Source organism: Spermophilus citellus (genome assembly GCF_964194105.1).
Source record: "Spermophilus citellus genome assembly, chromosome: 2".
Lineage (NCBI taxonomy): Eukaryota > Metazoa > Chordata > Mammalia > Rodentia > Sciuridae > Spermophilus > Spermophilus citellus.
The window spans coordinates 6090830-6111211 of NC_138183.1; the positions used below are offsets into that span (position 1 = coordinate 6090830).

A 20382-nucleotide genomic window follows, 5' to 3' on the forward strand; every position below is an offset into this window, starting at 1 on the left:
TCACAACAAACCTTGCCAAGGAGCCCAAGAGTGAGCTGCGGCCACAGCTGACTCTGGCTGTCCAGACTCTGACTCAGCAATTCTGCTTCTAGGAATCCACCCTGAGGGACGGCCAGGTCTACAGGAATGCTTGGGTCCCAGCTCCCTGGGAGCAGCACTGGAGCACCTTGCAAAGGCTGCCCCCTGCGCGTCCACCGTCAGGGCTGGACGGCCATCAAGGAGGCCCGGGCCCAGCTGGAGAGTGCTGGGGACCATGATGCTGCGGCTCCGGGTCACCAGGGAGGGGGACTCAGCTTGGACTCCAGGCCTCCGTGTCCCCCAGGAACACGGCAGACTCCCCCCAGTAGCAGCTGAGTAGCAGGCTGCGCACCCCCCGGGGGAAAGTACTTCCCATTCAAGGGTTCAAGGAGGACAGGAGAGGGCCGTCCCTGACGTCCCACTGCCCATCGTGGTCATATGCTCGCCGTGCCCTCTGGCCAGTCCTGGTGTTTTAGTGTCCTGTGCAAGTGGCCAGTGGCTTCCTCCTGTGGATAGGAGCAAGGTAAAACAGGGGTGAGCACAGGCCCTGGGACTGGGCTCCACTTCCTGTTGTGTGGACTTGGGCAAGTTACCTAAAGCCGTAAGCCTCAGCTTCCTCATCTGGAAAGTGGGGATAATAAATAAAACACACTGCCTCTTACCTGGGGCATTATGGGAATAAAAGGATACATGTAGCTGCGTAATCCAGTAACTCAGGAGGCTGAGGCAGGAGTATGGCAAATTGGAGGCCAGCCTCAGCAACTTAGGGAGACCCTGCCTCAATATTAAAATGAAAAGGGCTGGGGGTGAAGCTCCGTATTAGAGCACCCCTGGGTTCCATTCCTAGCACACCACACACGCACGCACGCACGCACACGCGATGTATCTAGAATATTTAGCCCTGTTCAGTGAAGATTGGCTGTTATTATTCTTGACAAATAAGCTTTTTTTTTTCACTTTACTAGTGCATGGACATGTGCTGGGAATTGGGCCCAGGGACTCACAAATGCCAAGCACCAGCTTTACCCCTGAGCCTCCCCCCAGCCCTTTGTAGTTTTTGAGACAGTGTTTCGCTCAGTTGCCCAGGTGGGCCTGAACTTGTGATCCTCCTGCCTCAGCCTCCTGGGTAGCTGAGATCACAGGCACATGGTGCCCCTGGCCATAATTATTCTTGATAAAGGAAAAAAGACTTGGAGGGCGGAGCAGGAGGCATTTGTTCCCAGGCCAGATGGGCGTGGCCCCCCGTTTCTCGAACATTCATAAGTCCACTTGGCTCAGCCACCCTCTGGGAGGACCACTCCTCCCGTGGCAGGAGCAGCCTGTGTCAAGGCCCACAAAACCCCTGCAGGTAGTAGGTGTCCCAGGGCACGGCCACGCCCACTTATAGATTGAGGAAACTGAGGTTCAGAGAGGCCACCAGCCTGGTTCCAGGCCCCCAAGACCTTGGCTAAGATCCCTGGGGGAGGGAAGTGGAAGTGGAACAGATGCTCCCGGCTCTGCCAGGCCCCCGCAGGTGAGAAGGGACTCTCACCTCTCCCTTCCCGGAGCTCATGACTCTCAGGCCTTGGGACAGCCATCAATCGGCGGGGGCCCTGGCCTGGCCCTGGCAGGTGGCTGCTGTCCGCAGGGTCTGGGAAAGAAATGCCCTCTCTGCAGTCCACCTTCCCCAGCAGCCACCCAGGCTGCAGGGACGGCCTCAGAGAAGCTGCCCACCAGCCTCCCGCGTGCCCGCGGGGGCCGCAGTGAGCCGAGCTCAGGCCTGCCCAGGGCAGGGGTGGAAAAGAAGCCCAGCTGCACCCTCAGCAGACCTGCCATTCCCAGCCTCGCTGACCCTGCCTGGGGACATCCTCCCTGCACCCTGAGCCAGGGAGGCCAGGAAGGGGATTTATCAGAAGGGCCCGAAAGCCCGTGGGACACCGCAGGTGAGGCCAGCCACGGGGTGCCCCTCTCCAGTCACGAGGGCTCCAGGGTCTCAGCAATAGGGATCAAAGGCAGCTGGTGGCAGGTTCTAAGGGACTGTGAAGAGCCCAGCAGCTGGACGGCAGAGGAGGAGGGGCAGGGCCAGGAGTCCAAGATCCAGGGAGAGTCTGCAGCCCGTGCCCTCTGCACCCTTCAATCCTGGGAGAGACGGGTTGAGCAGGGGACGGCTAGCTGGTGCCACCACGGCTTCCCGGTTGGGAAGGGGGAGTGTCCCTTAAAGCAAATTGGGTGCTTTCCTGAAGAATGGGGACTGATCATTGGTTGGGATGGCCATGGGTGGCAGGGGGCAAGCCCCGGACCCCGCTCTGGGTCTCTGTCCTGCTGGCCCCATGTGCTCGGCCTCCCCTGCCCTCCAGGCTACTGGGGACTCACAAAGCCAGACCTGGAGGGAGGTCCGACTGTGGCCACCAGGCTGGGACCTCGTCACTCCATCCACCATCCCGCAGCACCTGGGATGGGCCCGTCCCTCCTCCCCAGCCAGGGACTGGAAGTGGACTCCTCTGGGCAGATCCAGGAGAGCCACAGGTGGGCACTGGCCTGGCTCAGCTCTCCTGGGTCTCGGTCCCCCAACACTAGTTCCCCCTGAGCCAACAGGGCCCCTGGGGGGGGCAGAGTGACCTGCTGGCGGCTCAGTGCCCCACCCAGAGCAGCTCAGACCAGGCTGAATGCCAGACATTGACTCCACACCCCCCCTTAATGCCTGACCACGACATTAAGGTCATCAGACTCTCCTTGGGGCAGCCACACATGGAGTCCAATAACGCAGGCCACCGTCAGCGGCCACCAACTCCTGGTGCAGATTGGACTCTGCTTCTGTGGGCCTCGGTTTCCCTGTCTGTGCGGGGGCCTCCACATCCCTCCCAGCCAGACGCCGTGTGCTATAATGACGGCATGTTGGGGTGCAAAGGACACCGGAGCTGGACAGAGGGAGGACGCTGCTTTCTCTGAAGCCCTTCGGCTTCTCTCACATTCAGAATGGAACTTGTGTCACCTTGGTAAACAGTGAGTCCTGCAGTGACAACGGCAGACCCCACTTACTGCAGGCCGTGTGTCAAAGGCTTCCCCTGGATCCGCTTCCTGAACCTTTGCAGGCCCCTGTGAATTAGGTGGCAAGGCCCAGAGAGGTTGAGGCACTTGGACCCAGCACACAGCTGACTGTCCACAGGGGATTCAAGCCAGGCTTCTCTGTCCCCCGCCCACCCCAGTGGGCTCCCTACAGAGTAGGAAACATTCCTAGAATCCAGGGACAGACAGGAGGGCTCTGCTGAGGCCCACGTTCATGTGGCTCTGTCCAGTTCAGGGTACTCCAGCACCAAGGTGGGCAGCAGTCCCCAGCCTGGGGCTGCCACACGACAGCTGTGCTGGCTGCAGGGCGAGTGAGCGCCCCCTCCAGCCTCCTCCTCCAAGCAGCTCTGGGAGGCCTGGGGACCTCACTGGCCAAGATTCTGAGGATTCACTGGTGGAAACCGACCGCTCCCTTCAGGGGTCCGACAACAAGTGCATCTTGGTCAACAGCAGCTCGTCTTTAGGGACCTCGTCCCGATGATGAGTTCCCACCCTCCTCAGTGTGCTGTTGTCCTGCTGGGGCTAACGGTCCCACCTGTGCTGACCCGGGAGCCCACGCTGATGATGGGTGCCAGGGCCCAGGAAGAGGTCGAGTGTTAAGTTAGGACAAAGCAGAAGCTCTCTCAGGACGGGCTGGGGCTGCTGGGACCCGGGAATCCTCACAGACTCAGGCAGGGGGAGCCTGCAGCAGCCCTCACCCCCCTGCGGCTACTTCTGCACGTGTGAATGGCATCTGAGAGGCACCCAGGGGGACCTCCTCAGCTCCCCCACCCTTAGACACAGTGAGGGAGGGAGGGAAGGAGGGAGAGTGGAGCGGCAGCCCCCACCCCACCCTGTGCTTCCTTGCTCAGAAACACCAGCAGGACCCAGTGGTCACCAGCAACATCCAGTGGTCACCAGCAGGACCCAGGGGTCACTAGCAACACCCAGGGGTCACCAGCCACACCCAGGGGTCACCAGCAACATCCAGTGGTCACCAGCAGGACCCAGGGGTCACCAGCAACACCCAGGGGTCACCAGCAACACCCAGGGGTCACCAGCCACACCCAGGGGTCACCAGCCACACCCATGGTCACTGGCAATACCCAACCATTGTTGCCCAGAACTGGCTGCCGAGCCAGGGGCAGGGAATGGGGGGGGGGCAGCTGTGGCATGCCCACAGAGGCCGGCCTCCCCCCAGCTCCTGCCCATCCTAGTGGCTCTGTGGTCCTCAGGCCTGTTGGGCTTGGGGGCAGCTTGCTGCGGTGGACCGAGTGTGTGCGAGCCCCCTGCACGTGCTGAAACCCTGCGGTCAGTATGAGGAGGGGATTTTGGCCATGGGGAGGGGCCCTGGGGTGGGGTGAGTGTCCGGGAAGCCCAGCTCTGCCCCGGGCACTCCAGCCAGACGGTGAGGAGGAGGCCCTGCCCTCAGCAGTGCAGAACCTGCCACGCCTGCCTTGGGCCCCTTCCCCAGCGCCATGAAGTCCACTTCCACGGGGGCTAGGCCACACAGCAGCCCCTGGGGGATAGAGCACCTGTGGGCGCCTTCAGGGGTCAGAATGGACTAACCACCCCGAGAGCCAGGCGTGTGAGGTCCTCGCCCCAGTCCGGGCAGTGGCCAGTGGGCAACTTAACAGCAACCTGCCCCGGACTTCGCAGGCCCCGGGGGGAGGGGAGGGGGGGACAGGCTTGTTAATAATCCTGCCTGAATGGCCCCTGCGCAGGCAGCTCTGCATGTGTGGTGCTAAGAGTGTCCCTCAGGCCCAGAGACTCATCACGAGAGGAAAACATGATTAAAAATCAATGCGGCCACCTGATGGGTTGATGTGGCCGGGACAGCGTCAAGGTAGAGACAGGAACTCCCCAGCCAGGCGGCAGAGGACCGGCGAGTCCACTAGGGCAAGCAGCTTCCCTCAGGAATGAAATCCGCTCCTTCCCAGGCTCCGGGCTGGAAGATCTGCTGCTTCCAGAGCCCAGAGCGGGCTGTGGATGGGACACGTCTGCTGTGCCATAGAGGAGGAGGATGGGGGGGGGCCCGGGCTCCCTGGGGCCTCCTGCCTTCCTCAGTCACAGCGGCACTTGAAGGAAAAGCAAAAGCACTTGACAGTAACAGAAAACCGGGCCCCAGCGGCTCAAGCATAGGGAATTGGAGTCCAGCAGCATCTGCCTCAGGCAAGGCTTGATCCAGGGCCCGCAAGGCTGAGGTGTCACAGTGTCCTGTCCCTTTCTGGCTATCTTCTCGGTGTTGAGGCCACTCTCAGGAAGGCCCTGTGGCAGGACTCCCCACCTTCGGGTCACAGCTTGCAGAAGGTGACTCATCTCCTCCCCATTCTCCACCCTGCCAAGTGGGATCCAGGCTTAGGTCTCACTGGCTCCGACTGGCCTGGACGGGGTCACTGGTCTGTTCTTCCATCTGTCAGTTAGAAGGGCGAGGAGACAGGGTCGTGTGATCAGCTTAAGTCACTGGAGGTCAAAACCCAGAGCAAGCAGTGGGTCAGTCCCACTCAAAGAACAAGCCTAAGCAATCCAAGGTCCAGTGTGGAATAGAGAAGGGGTTAAGGCCAGAGCAGAGGCCAAGGGCTGTCCCCTGGTACTCTCCAGTGGCCTTAGCACCCGCTGTTCCCTGCCTGAACACCCCCCCGACCTATCCCCTCAAGTCACTGCATCCCATACCCTGGGATAGACGGGGCTTCCTCACGGTCTCCTTGAGCTCCCCTCCCAGGGCTGGGCTGTGTTCCCACAGCCACCTCTGAGCTCAGGTCATGGTGTGTCTTATTTATTTGGACACTTTCAGCAAGATACAATTCATATACCCATTTAAAATTTACATTTCAAGATGGGCACAGTGGCATATGCCTGTAATGCCAGTGGCTTGGGAGGCTGAGGCAGGAGGATTACAAGTTTGAGGCCAGCCTCAGCAACTTAGTGAGGCTCTAAGCAACTTAGTGAGACCCTGTCTCAAAATTAAAAAAATAAAATAAAAGGGGCTAGGGATGTGGTTCACTGGTTAAACACCCCCTGGGTTCAATCCCTGGTACCAAAACAAACAAACAAACAAAAAATAAAACCAAGTAGTGTCTTCCTGTCTCCAAATACATAAATATGTGGCAAACAAGAAAGGCATTTGCTTCAGCTCTGTCTTTGCTCAGTAATATAGTCAAGCAAGAGTTTGTTTCCAAGTGAAAGCTGTGTAAGCGTTTTTGTTTATGTCAAATAAAATCCCTGTTTATTATCTGCCATTCATAGGATCCATCCGCAACCCAGTACCTTCTGTGTCAGGGGTTCCAATAGAAATATTCACATTTTGTTCTTAAAAAAAACAAAAACAAAAAGACCACAAGTCACAAAGAGATACCACTTTATACTCATCTGGAAGGCTGTCACTAAAACAAATTAAAACGAATTCTACAACCATCCAGTGCTGGCCGGAGGTGGAGCTGGAATTTAGATGCCTTGTTGGTGGGAATGGAGGGGGTGCTGCCGTGGCGATCACCCCACCAGCAGTGCCGCCCCCGGGTAGGCACACACAAGAGGGGTCAGCGGGGACCCAACAGACACTTGTACCCGGGTGCTCATAGCAGCAGCGAAATGACCATCGCCAGATGACTAGGGAATGAAATGTGGTCCATGACGCACCCGAGTAGGACCCAACCTTCAGAAGGAAGGGATCCCACACGCATTGCACCAGGACGCACCTGGAGGGGTCATGCCCAACACAGGCCTGTCCAGACCGTCTGCACATTTTAAAATTGGGTTCCTTTTTATTATTGAATACTAAGAGTTTTTACATATTGTGGAAATGAGACCCTCATTCCATACCATAAACTATTTGCAAATACTTGAGCTGTCTTTTCACTTTTTTTTTTAAAAAAGTTAGGAACTGGGGTCTCTGTTGTCCAAGTTGGCCTCAAACGCCCAGGCTCAGCCTCAGCCTCCAAGGCGGCTGGGACTACAGGACACCACTGACCTGGCCCTCTGCCCACTCTTGCTGATGTCCTCCACAGCACGTCTTCATTTTGACCAAATCCAGTCTTTTTTGTTGTTGCCTTTTGTGGCTTGTGCTTTGGTGTCTAAGAAAGATGTGAAGACTTACCTGTTTTCTTTTTTTTTTTTTAAAGAGAGAGTGAGAGAGGGGGGAGAGAGAGAGAGAGAGAGAGAGAGAGAGAGAGAGAGAGAGGAGAGAGAGAGAGAATTTTTAATATTTATTTCTTAGTTCTCGGCAGACACAACATCTTCGTTTGTATGTGGTGCTGAGGATCGAACCCGGGCCGCACGCTTGCCAGGCGAGCGCGCTACTGCTTGAGCCACATCCCCAGCCCTCTTTTTTTTTTTTTTTTAATTCTTTTTTTAGTTGTAGTTGACACAATGCCTTTGTTTTATTTATCTATTTTTAAGTGGTGCTGAGGATTGAACCCAGGGCCTGGTATGTGTGAGGTAAAGGCTCGGCCACTGAGCCACATCTCAGCCCCTTACCAGTTTTCTTCTAAGAGATCATTTGACCCTTAAATTGACCTATGTCTAAACTTATGCCAATACCCTTCCTTCCTGGGGAGTGAGCCCAGTGCGCTTTACCACTGAGTCACATCCCCAACGCTTATTTTTTGAGATAGGTTCTCACTAGGTTTCTGAGGCTGGCCTTGAACTGGCAATCCTCCTGCCTCTGCCTCCGGAGTTGCTGGGGTGAAGATGTGCAACACAGCACTTGGCTTTTCTTGATGTTGTTAGGTTTGTGGTAAGTTTTAAAATTGAGGAGTTGGTCACCTTTGTTACTATTTGGGGGTGGTGCTGGGGATTAACTCAGGGGCACTTGACCACTGAGCCACATCCCCAGCCTATTGTGAAACAGAATATCATTGAATTGCTTAGCGCCCCACTGTTGCTGAGGCTGGCTTTGAACTCTCGATCCTCCTGCCTCAGCCTCCCAAGCTGCTGGGATTATAGGCCTGCGCCACCTTTATTACTTTTCAACAGTGTGTAGGTCACTCTGGATTCCCCGACTTACAGTTCAATTTGAGGATCAGCTTGCAAATCTGTGCAAAGAAGCCAGACATGAGCTCAGTGAAGACTGCGCTGACTTGGTAGATCAACTTGGGGAACACCTCATCTGAACCCCATATCCTCTGACCCACATATAGGGAATGTCATTTCATTTACTTAGGCCTTCTTTTTCCCAATGTGTTGACAGTTCTCAGTGTTCAAGTTCTGCTCTTCTGTTGAACCCACCCCTGCCCCTGGGGCACTCTACCCCAGCCCCATCCAGCCCTTTCTAGTTTTCCTTCTTAATTCTTTTGGTTGAAGGTGGACAGTACCTTCACTTACTTCCTTTATGTGGTGCTGAGGGTCAAACCTAGAGCCTCACCGCGGGCGCTAGGCAAGTGCTCCACCACTGGGCCTCGACCAAGCCCCGGCCCTTCTAGCTTCATTCCGACTGTCCATTGCGGAGTGTATGGAAATGCACTCGATGTCTGCAGTGCCTGCCGTCCTCCTGCTCATTTGTAAATCTTTGCCTAATGCAGTGGGCAGGCATTTTTGAAGTCACCCTGGCCAACAGGCTAGAAGGGCAAGACTGGGGTCAGACCACCTGCTGGCTTGGTCAGTAGCAGTGGGGAGAGAGAAGTGGGTGGACTGGACCCGCAGGACTGGGGTGGGGGCGGGGAAAGGGCCCATCAAGGGCAGGGCCTGGTGTTTGGCCCGGATCCTATTTACCAGGACTGGAGAGGGTCTGAACGTTAATGTGCCTTTAAACAGCCCAGGGGGCAGCTGAATAAGCCCCAGGGGACTCACAACAGCGCTAAGACCACCCCTGGTGTTGGAGAAGGGGACCCGGAATCTCCCAGGGTGAGGGTCCCAGGAACCCACATTGCTGGGAAGGACACAGGACACAGGGGAGAGGACGACGTCAGGGAGTCTGTCTCCTCTCCTCCCTCCACAATCCCTGGCTGGTGTGTCTGCGCCGTCGATGGCCGTGTGATGGACAGCTCAGCGGACCCGAGGGGGCAGAGCGATGTTCTGAGGGGCCACCCACCTCAGAGGGGTCCTGCTGGAGGAGGTCCAGCCCGAGGGACAGGCACGTAGGGTGCTCATTAGATGAGTGCTCTCTGTGCCAGGTGGCTCTGCCCAGGACATGAGCAAGAACGAAGCTCTGGTCAGACGCACAGGGCGAGTCCTCCAACACGGAGCCCAGGGGAGGCACTGGGCCCTGTGGCTCCGAGTTGGCCTTCAGGCCGCCTGCAGGGCAGCATGTCCAGCTGGGAACTCCAGGTGGCAGGGGGCAGAGCAAGGGCTCTCACTTAGGCTGGCCTGGGGAGTGGACAGCCAGGCCCTGCCAAGCTCCCCACTGCCACCCCCCACCCAGCCACCTGCAACCCCCCAGGCAGGTGGAGCTGCTGCTGGGGTCAGTGGGAGCTCTAGGCGAGGCGAGTGCTTTTGGGTGCATGTTAATCCCTGGGCCAGCTGAGGAGGGACGCTGGACTTGAGGGACCCAGTGAGCAATGCTGTCCAAGTGTGGCCCTTGTCAGCACTGCCAGGAGCAGGTTAGCAATGCAGACTCCTCCCAGGAGCCTGGAGCCAGAACCTGGGGTCCACATGCTTGCTGAGGTTGGAGAACCCCGGGATCTGACACCCAGCCTGCTCCTCAGGCTTCTGTTCAGACACCGTTGGGAATCCAAGGCCACTGGGGGTCAGGGGTAGGAGCTGTGGCTGAGAGGCCACTCTTGGTAGTGTGCTGGCCAACTGACACGCACCCTGAGGTCCTTTCCATCTGGATTTCTAAGGTAGGGTGAACTAAGGAACGTCCTAACTCTGCCACAAATACAGCAGCAGCAGCCAACAGCCCTGTCCCAGGCCTGACCGCCAGGCACTGGACACTCTCCAGTCCTATGAGGCCCAGGTTCTCAGCTTGATCTGACACCTGTTGGCTGAGGGGTGGCGGGCGGCAGAACCTTCTTCAGGCTCTGGATTCTGTAGTTTTCTAGGCAGAGCTTCGGATGGATGAATCACAAAATCAATATGCTTCGCGAAAGAAGCCAGAACCAAGGAGGCTGCGCTTGCGACTCTTCACCGGGAAGCTCGCGACAGGCACACTCACCGCGGTGCAAGCATCGGAGCAGGCCCGGCGGCTCTGGCTGGAGGGCACCTGGGAACCTCACGGACTGGTGTGAATGTTCCAGAGAGGCTGGGCTGCTGCACACAGTTGTCAACTCAAACTGTTTCTTTAAAAATGAATTTTACTGTGTGAAAAACAATCCCTCAATTTAAAATACCTACTCCTGGGGAGATAAGGCGTTGGGACTGAATGGCTTTCACAAATGCTCCCTCTAAAGTCCCGGGCTTCCTGATCCTGACGGGGCACAACTGGCAGAGCTCTTTGGTGACTGGTGCCAGGAGGAGGCACAGTTCAGCCTGCGTTGCCTCGAGTCTCCACTGCCACCTCCCCGCAAGTGGCAGCAGTGCCCAGTCCCAACTCAGAAGGCACCAGGACCCCACGTGGGCAGGACCCAGGCCGAGTCTGGTCTGAGAGCTCTCCGAGCAGGCGGGGCAGGTGGGAGGCAGCTGCTACTCTGATGAACAAAATCACAAAGAAAAGTGATGCGAGGGAGGTGGAGAGAGGGCATCTAGGAGCCAGGCTCCCTCAGGTACAAACACCCACTTCCGGCATAGGATCTTTATTGGACATGGTTGCATCACAGCGAGAGATGTGCTCCACAATTGCCTGACCTCATCCCACCCCAGCCCATCCCTGCAACAAGCGCACATGGACGCTCTTCATTGACATTAGCGCTAGAAAAGTCCAGAAAACTCCTCCACCCACTGATCCAGAAAGCACACAGCGTTTACAGACCCGCAAGCCCTTCATCAAATGAAACTTGTTCTGGATTAACAGTTTGTGTTAGCACGTTGGCCACTGTGCCCAGCTTCTTTTGAGGTCATGTGACCAGGCGAACACCATGCACGACCTGCAGAAGCTCCTTAAGGGGCCGAGACCCTCTGTGGACAGGATTTCCGGCCTGTGAGAGCGGCAGCGCCCTCGCTGCTCAGCAGGCCCACCCCGCAGCCTCAACCAGGCCCCAAGGTACCTCCCGTCTCTCCCTCCTTTCCTGGATCATCCAGACTCTGTCCTGTCAGGACCCTGGCTTGTCCCCCCCCAGAGTATTCTCCACACAGGACCTCAGGGGGTGTACCCGTCCTTCCCTGGGCAGTGAGCCATCTAAAAGCAGGATCTACTTCTCAAGCACACCCCTAGAGGGGGGCACACGTGCATCACCAGGCCACAGAAGTGGCCCCAGGGGAATGGAGCCAGGGCAGTTTGCCAACCAATAACCACATTCCAGGTGGTGACGAGTGTCAGCATCGACTCAGGTGGCTGTCTTCAGGACTCCCTGCCAGAACACCCCAGGGAAAACCAGAGTAAAGAGCAAATCTTTCAGAACAGTTAGTATGTTCTAAACAAATGTCTTGTTGGTAAATTGAGAGCTATAAGTCAAAGTCCTGAATCCTAAAAGGACAAGAAAAGCAGCTGAGCCTGGTGTCACACTGACCTCTATGAGACGGGGACGGGGGCAAGCTGGGCGAGGTGTGGGGCTCAGGAGCAGGGCTAGAGCAGCCGCTGGGCAGCAGCCTGGCCGTGTGACTCACTGGCGGCTCTCCTGGGTGGATGGAGCTGGGCCTGAGACCTCACCAGGTTCTCCAAGGCTCTAAAAGCCTCCCTTGAACAAAGAGCTTCAGGGCGGGGGAGATGGTCAGACAGCCATTTGCAACGGTCATCTTTTGACTGGGGACTGAACCCAGGGGGGCTTTCTTACTGAACCACATTCCCAGCCCTTCTTTTTTTAATTTGAGGCAGGTTCTCACTGAATTGCTGAAGGCCTAAGTTGCTGAGGCTGCCCCCTGCCTCAGCCTCCCGAGCTGCTGGGATTACAGGCGTGGCCACAGCACCCAGCTCAACAGTCATCTTCCACACTGCCTGCAGGGATGGGCTCGTGGGGAAGACAGTCACACATGGTCCAGGCTATGACGTACAGTGTAACCTTCTCCATAAAATTCTCCTTAGCTTGGGAAACACACTCTGCACAGAGCAGCTTGGAGAAAATGCTGCAATGCACCAAGGCCCTCACAGTCCTCCCAGCGCGCCCGCCCGCGGGGAGCCAGCAGGCACAGCAGAGGGGCGAGGAGGAGGGAGGCTGCGGAGCAGAGATCCTGATGAGATCATGGTGCAGGAGCGGTGATCTCGCCACAGCAGTCTGTGTGTGTGTGGGGGGGGGGGCACAGAGGCCAGGTTGCCTTGGCTGGCTGGACATGTGGTAGGGAGAAAGAATCTAGGTGGTTTTACTCTAAAGTGGGTTCTTGGAGAAAAAAGGACAAAGAAAAACCACCGACTCAGGCCATGGGTCTGATAAAGCATCTTTCAGACTGGAGCAAACTGCTCATTACAGGAGAGTGAGCTGCCAGTTTGCCAGAGTCATGCTGAATATCACCAAATGCAGTGCCACTCAAATTTTAAAGCACCGAGGGATCAAGAAATAGGATGATCGGATCCTTGGCCAGGATTAAGAGATCAATGATTGTTCTTGTTGTCCAAGAAATAAATTTCTAGCAAAATACACACTTTATTAGATTTCACAGCCAGCAGCACTTCTAGCCCACAGCAGATTCTCGAAGGAATCACGGACATTTTGCGTAGGCAGAAGCAGGGCGGGGGAGTGTCAGGCAGAGCTATAAATACCTACGGCTCTGCCTCGGGCACCCCATCTTCTCTGCCCAGTGCCTGAATACTGCAAGGGCTTCCTGTGCAAACACTATGGTGAGCCTGGTGGGCCAGGAAGGTCAGGCTGCAGGAGGTGGCTTGTCAGCGGGGGCAACTCCCCAGCTTTGGATCCTGATCAGTCCTCTTTGTTCAAGGGCAGAGATGGACCCTGGGGCCTGCTATTAAGTGGTGGAGAAAGAGACAGTGAATTACAGACCGAGATGGAGAGCGGCGATGGTGTTTCTGGTCTGGGCCGAGCCTGCTTTGCCAGTCCTGGGCTGGGGGTTGGTTCTTCATCGCCAGCCTGACTTCAAGCCTTCGGTGGCTATCCAGAACACAGGCAGGAAACCACCCATGGCCACCTGCACCTGGGACCCACCTGGTGTCATGTGCACAGGTTTGCTCCAGGAGGGTCAGCCTGCCAGACTGCACCTGCTCAGTCTGACCCTGAGACTCGGGTCCACAAGCCTTCCCTTTGCCACCCCACTTGCTTCCTGGACTTAAAAAGCCAGAGGACGGACGGCAGCACCAGACCCTCCTAGCGGAGAGGTCTTACCACACCTTCTATTCCTGCGAATGCGGCTGGGCCTCGTCCACATCTGCTGCTGGGGGAACGGCAGATGTGTCCCCTGAGGGAGGTGCACACGGGAGTTTCAGCGGTCACAGAAGGAGACACATGCCTGCAGCGCTGGTATCATGTTTATGCACAGGAAAACCAAGTATTGAACTACTCCCTTCCTCCCTCCAACTCTGCTCCCGGTCCACAGCCCCAATTAACTTGGGGAGAAAAAGGAAAAAGGAAAGGTCCCCAAGTAAATCCTCAGGGCCTGTTTTTCCTTCTCTTGAGGACAGGAAGATGCTCACACTACCCTACACACACACCTGCCTGAGGGAGCAGCGCCACCGCTGGGCAGAGGACCGTGCCTCCTCGGCAACAGCCAGCGGGCGGGAGGATGTGGACGGCTAAGGAAAGTGCGCAGGAAGGACGCTGCTTCCCGGAGCCCAAGTGGCAGGGACAGAGAGAATCACCATTTTCTGAGCACTTTTCAGGCTCCCAAAACTAACACAGTGAGGGAGCCATAGGCCCCATGGTTCCTGACTGGCCCTGCCGAGCCAGGAAGACCTGTCCCTTGCAGGCAGCTCTCCCACAAGCCGAGGCAGGGGCTGGCTGGAGCTTCTGGAAGTGACCCTACCCAGCTAGGCCACCAAGCATCACAAAGCTTTCCTGATGGGGTGTGTTTGGTCACTGTGAAGCCCTCCGTCACAAGGGACCGCCTGAGTGTGTCCCACCATTTGAAGGACTCCTCTCCAGTCACTCTACTCCTCCTGAGAGCCACCAGGGCTCCTCCCACACCCTGCATCTTGGAGGGACTCCCTGGGCAGGGAGGGACCCTGCCACCCGCAGCTGGTCAGCTGATGCGCTGCCTCCACCAAGGCTCCTGGAGCCTGGGGTGACGTGCTGAACCACCTGGAAGCCCCGCATGCCATGAGGCACTCGCTGAAATGCCCAATTTCTGCCCCAGCTGTTCTTAAGGAAAATTTGTCCCTGTTTTCTTCTAAATTCTGATCATATTTTAAAAATAAAAAAAGGTAAAGCCTCAAGAGGGGAAGAAGACAGGAGGGCTGTTGCTCTGCTCAGGAGGGGCCCCAGGGAGACCCGGGGATGCTTCTGTGCTTAAAGACAGTTCCATCCCGCCCTCAGGAAGCCCATGTCCCTCCAGTGGGGTTGTGTCCTGGGGCTGGGACCCTGACAGTGACAGGATGGCACATAGGCAACAGGCCTCCTGTGCCCTCAGTGCCGGTCACTGCCAGGGTCTGGAGCAGAGGTCAGGGCGCCACTCGGGCTGGGACCTGGGCAGCTGCTGGGCACCAGTGGAGCTTGGCCTCACCTCCTAGGATGGTTCCAATGCATTTTCACCTCCCAAAGATGTAAGGACACCCTCCCGGTCCCTCTTGGACGTCCTTGGAGACCTGTGGCCATTCCCCAGAGTGGCATGGAGTGCTGTGATGGCAGCAGACAGCCGCTGAGGCCAGCCACTGCAGTGCTCAGGGCCACCACTGTGTGGGCCTGTGGGCCCATTAGGAATGTTTCAGTGACAGGCAGGCTCCTCTCCTCCTCCTCCTCACTCCGACCTCCCTCCCCTCTGAGGACAGTCCCAGGTGCCTGGCACCAGCTACAGATCCAGTTTCCCTCAAAGAGTACAAAGTAGGTGTCCATGGCACTTCCCCCTGCCCCAAGCTCTGCGGTGTTGCTGTCGGAGGCCGGTGGTGGACTGTCGGAACTGCTCTTGCTCACCAAGAGGACTACGGGGTAAGCTGCAGTGTTCTCTGACAGCGCCATCCTCCCGGTCGGCGCTCACGCGGTGCCATCCCAGTCACCCGGGGGCTCTGCAGCGCCGTTGGTCACCTTCTTGACTTTCTTCATGTTTTCCATCACCCCTGATGTCGTCACTCTGAGAAAGGGAGAGAACAGAAACAATGAGGGCCCTCTTGCAGGCGATCGTGAAGCACCCACCACCTAGCACATGGCTGGGGCTCAGGACTGGACAGAACTGGAGGCCTCCTGCCCTCCCTGTGAACTATACGGTCACTTGAGCTGAAGTGCAGCAAATAATTCTCACTTTTCAGAACAGTCATGAGAAAAAAATTCTCCTTATCAATAAATATCAGCTGTCATTATCACAACCATCATCACTGCTCTTCATTGCTGCAGCCTCCACAGCTTTTACCTTGCACAGATGACAATCACAGTTAGGAGACCAATATCTGTCATAATTAACACTTGGAAAGGGAAGCGCGCCAGCTGTGTGGATTGTAATGACCAGCCCTGCTGGGTCACTTCTCAGTGACGGACAGAATCACAGATTAGGAGGAAACTTCTGGGCTCAAAGGCTCTTTGCCCATTGGAGATGGTGAAGCTCTCTCGGCAGACCCAGGCCCTGTCTCAGCAGGCTGAGGTCAGCTGTGCTCAGCACGTGGCCTGCTTCACCCTGCGTGCGCCCCCGGGGCACCTCTTCTGCCTGCTGGTGCCTGGCACTAAGGAGGTGCCCCGGAGCTGCTCACTGAACAAGAATTAAACACAGAAGCGAAGAGCGGAGCCAGCCAGCCCCTCCTATCAGTAAGGATGGCACCACCTCTGGAGAAAGGGCGCCTGTGAGGAGACATTGCCTGCCTCCCGGGTGGCAAGGGCCCAGGTCGAGTGCTCCATATCCACCAAGGAGCTGAGTGGTGCTACAAGCAGGGGACACCAAGAGAGACGCCAAGTGCCAAAAACCACCTGGCCCAGGCCTGCCCCTTTCCTGATCAGTAAAATCAACTCCATCAACTTGACAGACCCTCCAAGGACCAACCTACCCCCTACCAACTACCTAATCCTAATATTATTATTAATCCTAATATTATTATTATTAATATTATATCAATATATAATATTAATAGTGACACGGTGGCCGTATATGGGACACACCCAGAGTTACCCTTCTGGACCCTTTCATGGATATGGAAAGCCCCCCCCCACACACACACACTTTGTGCTGCTTCTGTAGCCAGGTCTTGGGGCCCTGCAGTCCTCCCCGAGTGGGGACTTTCCACCAACAAGGGTCCTTCGGGCACAGGTTATCTGTACTGTGACAAAGCTGGCACCAGACATGCTGCTGGAATGTGGATGTCAGGGGAACTGAGGGACTCCTGCAGAGGTGACAGACAGGGGACAAACACCCCAAGACAAAGGAGGGGGCGCCCGGCAGCACTTCCCACAGCTGCTCCCGGCCTGGCCTTGGGAAGGGATGGTGCTCTTGGGAGGGAAGCTGTAGAGCCCTGTCCCACCCTGGGCTATAGAGCCAGAGCCTCGGCACGGCACGAGGACCAGAGCCTCCCCGGCTCCCCCCACTGATTCAGACCACAGCGGGAGACAAAAGTCTTCAGACACCCCAGCGAGGTCACACTGTCCCCAGGGGAATGGTGCCTCCCTAGTAAAGAATAAGGCACAGCTCACATGGCCACCCGAGGCCAAGCACATTCCCGTGACCCGGGTGCAGTCTGACGGGAGGCTTCCATCCCACGAGAACCTTCCTCTGTAGGTGGGCGCCCACTGGAAACAACTTCAAGGCCCAGTGCAAGGTCACAGAAACAGAACTGGGACTGTGGGTCTGCAGGACCCACAGCCAGGAGGGGCGGCCTTCGGGGACGTGCGCAGAGCGGGCGCCAGGACTGAGGAGGGACAGTCTAGGAGCCTCGCTGCCCGGCTCTGGCGAGAAGCCCCTCTGCTGGGGGAGTGGAAGCTGGAGGGCTGGACTGAGGCGGGGAGGAGCTGGCCGGCAAGAGGCTGGGGGGGTGGCCCTCCACAAAGAACTGTCCCACCCTGGAGAAGATGGGGAGGGGTGTGGGGGGGTGCTGGGTGGAGCCCCACCAGACCGGGCGGCACAGCAGGCGCTGAGCCCAGGTGAGGTAAGGACACCAGTGCTGGGGCTCTGGGAGAAGGGGATGGTGAAGACAGGAGGCCAGGCCTGAGATGTAGTCCCTCCTTCTACACTGAGGAAGGTGGCTCAGGCAGCTCCTGAGTGTGCTGTTGGTGACAGGGAGATGGAGGTGGCACCAGGCCCATGGGGGAGTCAGGGGAGAAGAACTTGGCAGAACTAGGAAGAGTGCAGCCTCAATCCTGAGACGACATGAGAAGGTGGACAGAGGGACTTGAAGCTGGGAGGGGCCGGGGGTGTGTGGGCTTGGGTTGGGCTTGGGAGTGCTGGGAAGGAGAAGAGGGCGCTGTTCTGCGGGGCGTGGACCCAGCCCGGGGGACCGGGAGGCTCAGTGTGGCCTGAAGCAGAGCTGCTGGGGTGAGCCCTCAGAGATGAAGGGACACACCGGGTAGGGACACACTGCCCCCTGTTTCTCAGCAAACCTTCTGGGAAGTCAAAGGGACACCTGGGGCCCAGGTGCTGTAATGGTCCTGGCCAGCATTCCTGGCAAGCTGGCCACGATTTTACCTGCAGCTCAGACACTGCAGTAGAGAGAGCAAGGGGCACGCAGGTTAGATTAACACCCTGATGCCTCTCCACGGGGACACACGGAGGTGGCTGTGGTAGCTTTGCAGACACCTCTCTGGGTGTCCTAGTTTGGGTTTAAATGCTGAAGGGGCCAAAAAGCCACAGAGCCAGCAAGCCACATCACAGACAGCCCCTCCCCAGCACTGTCCGCGCAGGGCAGTAGGGGGCTCTGCAAAGCTCAGGTGACGTGATGGCAGCGGGAACCCCTAGCTCTGCAGCTCCAGTGACAGGCTCTGGTGCAGACGGGAGGTGGGCCTGCCCTCCTGGCTCTGCACCCTCCTTGCCGGGTGGTGCTGTGCCTTCCTGGGCAGGTCTGTGGCGCGTTGCTGTGACACTGTCACGCTGGTCTTGCACGCACTCCTGAGGGCAGCTTCAGTACCGCCTGCCCTGCCACTCCACACCTGCTTGGGGGCCGACGGGCCGACGGGCCGACACGGCCAGCACCAGCGACTCAGCAGCAACAGGACAAACGGCTTCTCAGCCCAGGGGCCACACACACGGCCCACCTCTCAGCCTGCCTTGGGGGACTGAGGCCAGGGCTCAGTGCTACTCCAGGCCGGGCATCCACCGGGACTAGGAAGGTGAGTCTGCAAGGGGAGAAGGGGCTGTGAGCAGAGGAGCCCTCAGACGGAGAGAGCAGCTCGACCTGCCCTCCTGCCTAAGTGGCATCGGAGCCCAGGTCTGCGGCAACTAAGGGCCAAAGACACACAGCTCTGGCGATGCCAGGCCGACAGCACCATAGTTCAGGCCGAACAGCCAATGTGCAGCCCGTATCCCACGTGGGCTACGGAGCAGGGTCACCTGGGTGAACTGGGCTGGCATGAACAAATCACAGACTCAGAAAACACCTTTTTTAAGGGCGTTTCAGGGCAGCTCCTCCACCCCAGCTGTAAGCTCCCACAGGGGCAAGGGAAAACCAAGGGAGCAGGCGAGAGCGTGAGCACGCCCAGAACCCTGGTTTGTACTGAGAACATTCCATCCAAAAAAGGAAAAAGATAGTATTACAGAGGAACGAGAGGCAGCCCACTGCCACCGGGAAACCCCACTCCCAGAGCTCCACCCCACTGCCCAGTGAAGGCGAGGTCCACCTGCCTTCACAAAGAGCAGACACACCAGTTTCACCCTCCATTGCTCAAGGCTAGGGGTACGGGCTTAGCTCCTAGGTGGCAGCTCCTGACACCAATGGATGCACCTGTTTCTAGAATTCAAATATGGTTTTTGGACTTGAAATACACAGAGGCCTGGGTAAGAACCAATTCTGCTGGTCTCCAATTCTCCTGTTTCTACTTTGTTCCCGGCCGAACTCAGGCAGCAGGAAGAGGTTCCTAGAAAGGGAAGCCCAGGGGGACAACTTCATGGCCTTAAGCCACCCCAAGTGTTTCTTCTCCTCTCACTTGTCCCAATGAGAGAGAAAATTCCAAGCATGAAGGGTACATGTAGCATGCAAAGTGGCTGCCAAGTCTGATCATTAAAATTTCATCTAATACATTTTAACTCACTGGACTTTTTTGAAAATAAATTCTGCGACTAAAATTGGTAGGCCCAAGAAGATGTAAGAGCCACAGGAGGGCTGCACGCTCCTCCTCACCCTCCTTCTCAGAAAAGTAGAGGCCTGATGGGGTCAAGGGCTGAAAGACGCAGGACTGTGGACAAGCATGTGCCTCAGAAAGCAGACACAGTGACCCTGAAGCTCTGCCCCGGGGGAGCAGGCTCAGGCCTAGGACCCACCTGGCAAGACCCACTTCCCACATGGGCTGTCTCCACAGCCACAGCCCGGCCTCAAAGGCAGGACAGCAGGTGCAGACACACTGGAGAGTGGCGGAGAGTGGCTGGGTGAGGCTTGCACGCCCCACGGGATGAAACCTGCTAGGAAGCTGTGCACCTTTTCTGGGGCATGTGTGTGGGAAACCAGAATACTTCTTCCCATAAAGAGGCTCAACAGGAAGGACCCACTGGTGTGGCTGATGCTTTACAGACAGCCAATGGCTCTGGAGTATAGAGGCCAGGGCTCTCCTTGCCTCTGGCTTGTGCTATTTCTGGAAGATTTAAGAGATGCCATCCAGGCACAGCACTTCCAAGCAGAAGAGATGATAGCCCCAGTGCCATGTCATCCCTGAAAAGCCATGAGCCCACACGCTCACCTGTGGTGGGCATGGCAGCTGGTGGTGAGGCCTCCGTGTCAGGCCACTTCTGCTCTGTCCATCTAAGATGCCCACAGAACTTTCTCAACGGAGCCTTCTCTCCCTTTTGTACAGTGTTCAGGATAGAACCCAGGGCCTCGTACGTGCAAGGCAAGTGCTCTGCCACTGAACTATACCCCCCTACAGCAGCATTCTTAGCTAAACAGAAATCCTAGAACTTTCCAAACCAATTTCCTGGCCGAGTGAAAGGTGCTCTGCCTGGGTTAGCTCCTGAACTCCTTCCGTTTCACGCTGCCGGCTGAACCGAGCCAGCGCTCCCCGGAAACACCAACTCCAAGTTACACCCTCCAGGCCTGACTTCCTGCAGCTGCTCCACGTGCAGCCCCTCTGCCACCACCATGCAGCTCACTTCACT

At 57.1% G+C, this 20382-nt stretch overlaps 1 protein-coding gene across 1 annotated transcript in view; it reads right to left on the reverse strand.

Moving 5' to 3' along the window:
* Nucleotides 1–11862: 11862 nt before the first annotated feature.
* Nucleotides 11863–20382, reverse strand: part of GPR107 (G protein-coupled receptor 107) — a 68759-nt gene continuing 60239 nt past the window's right edge. The window contains exon 18 of the mRNA XM_081279005.1: nucleotides 11863–15237. Coding sequence (XP_081135131.1) covers nucleotides 15141–15237 — 97 coding nt within the window. The 3' untranslated portion in view covers nucleotides 11863–15140. The remainder of the gene's footprint in view (nucleotides 15238–20382) is intronic.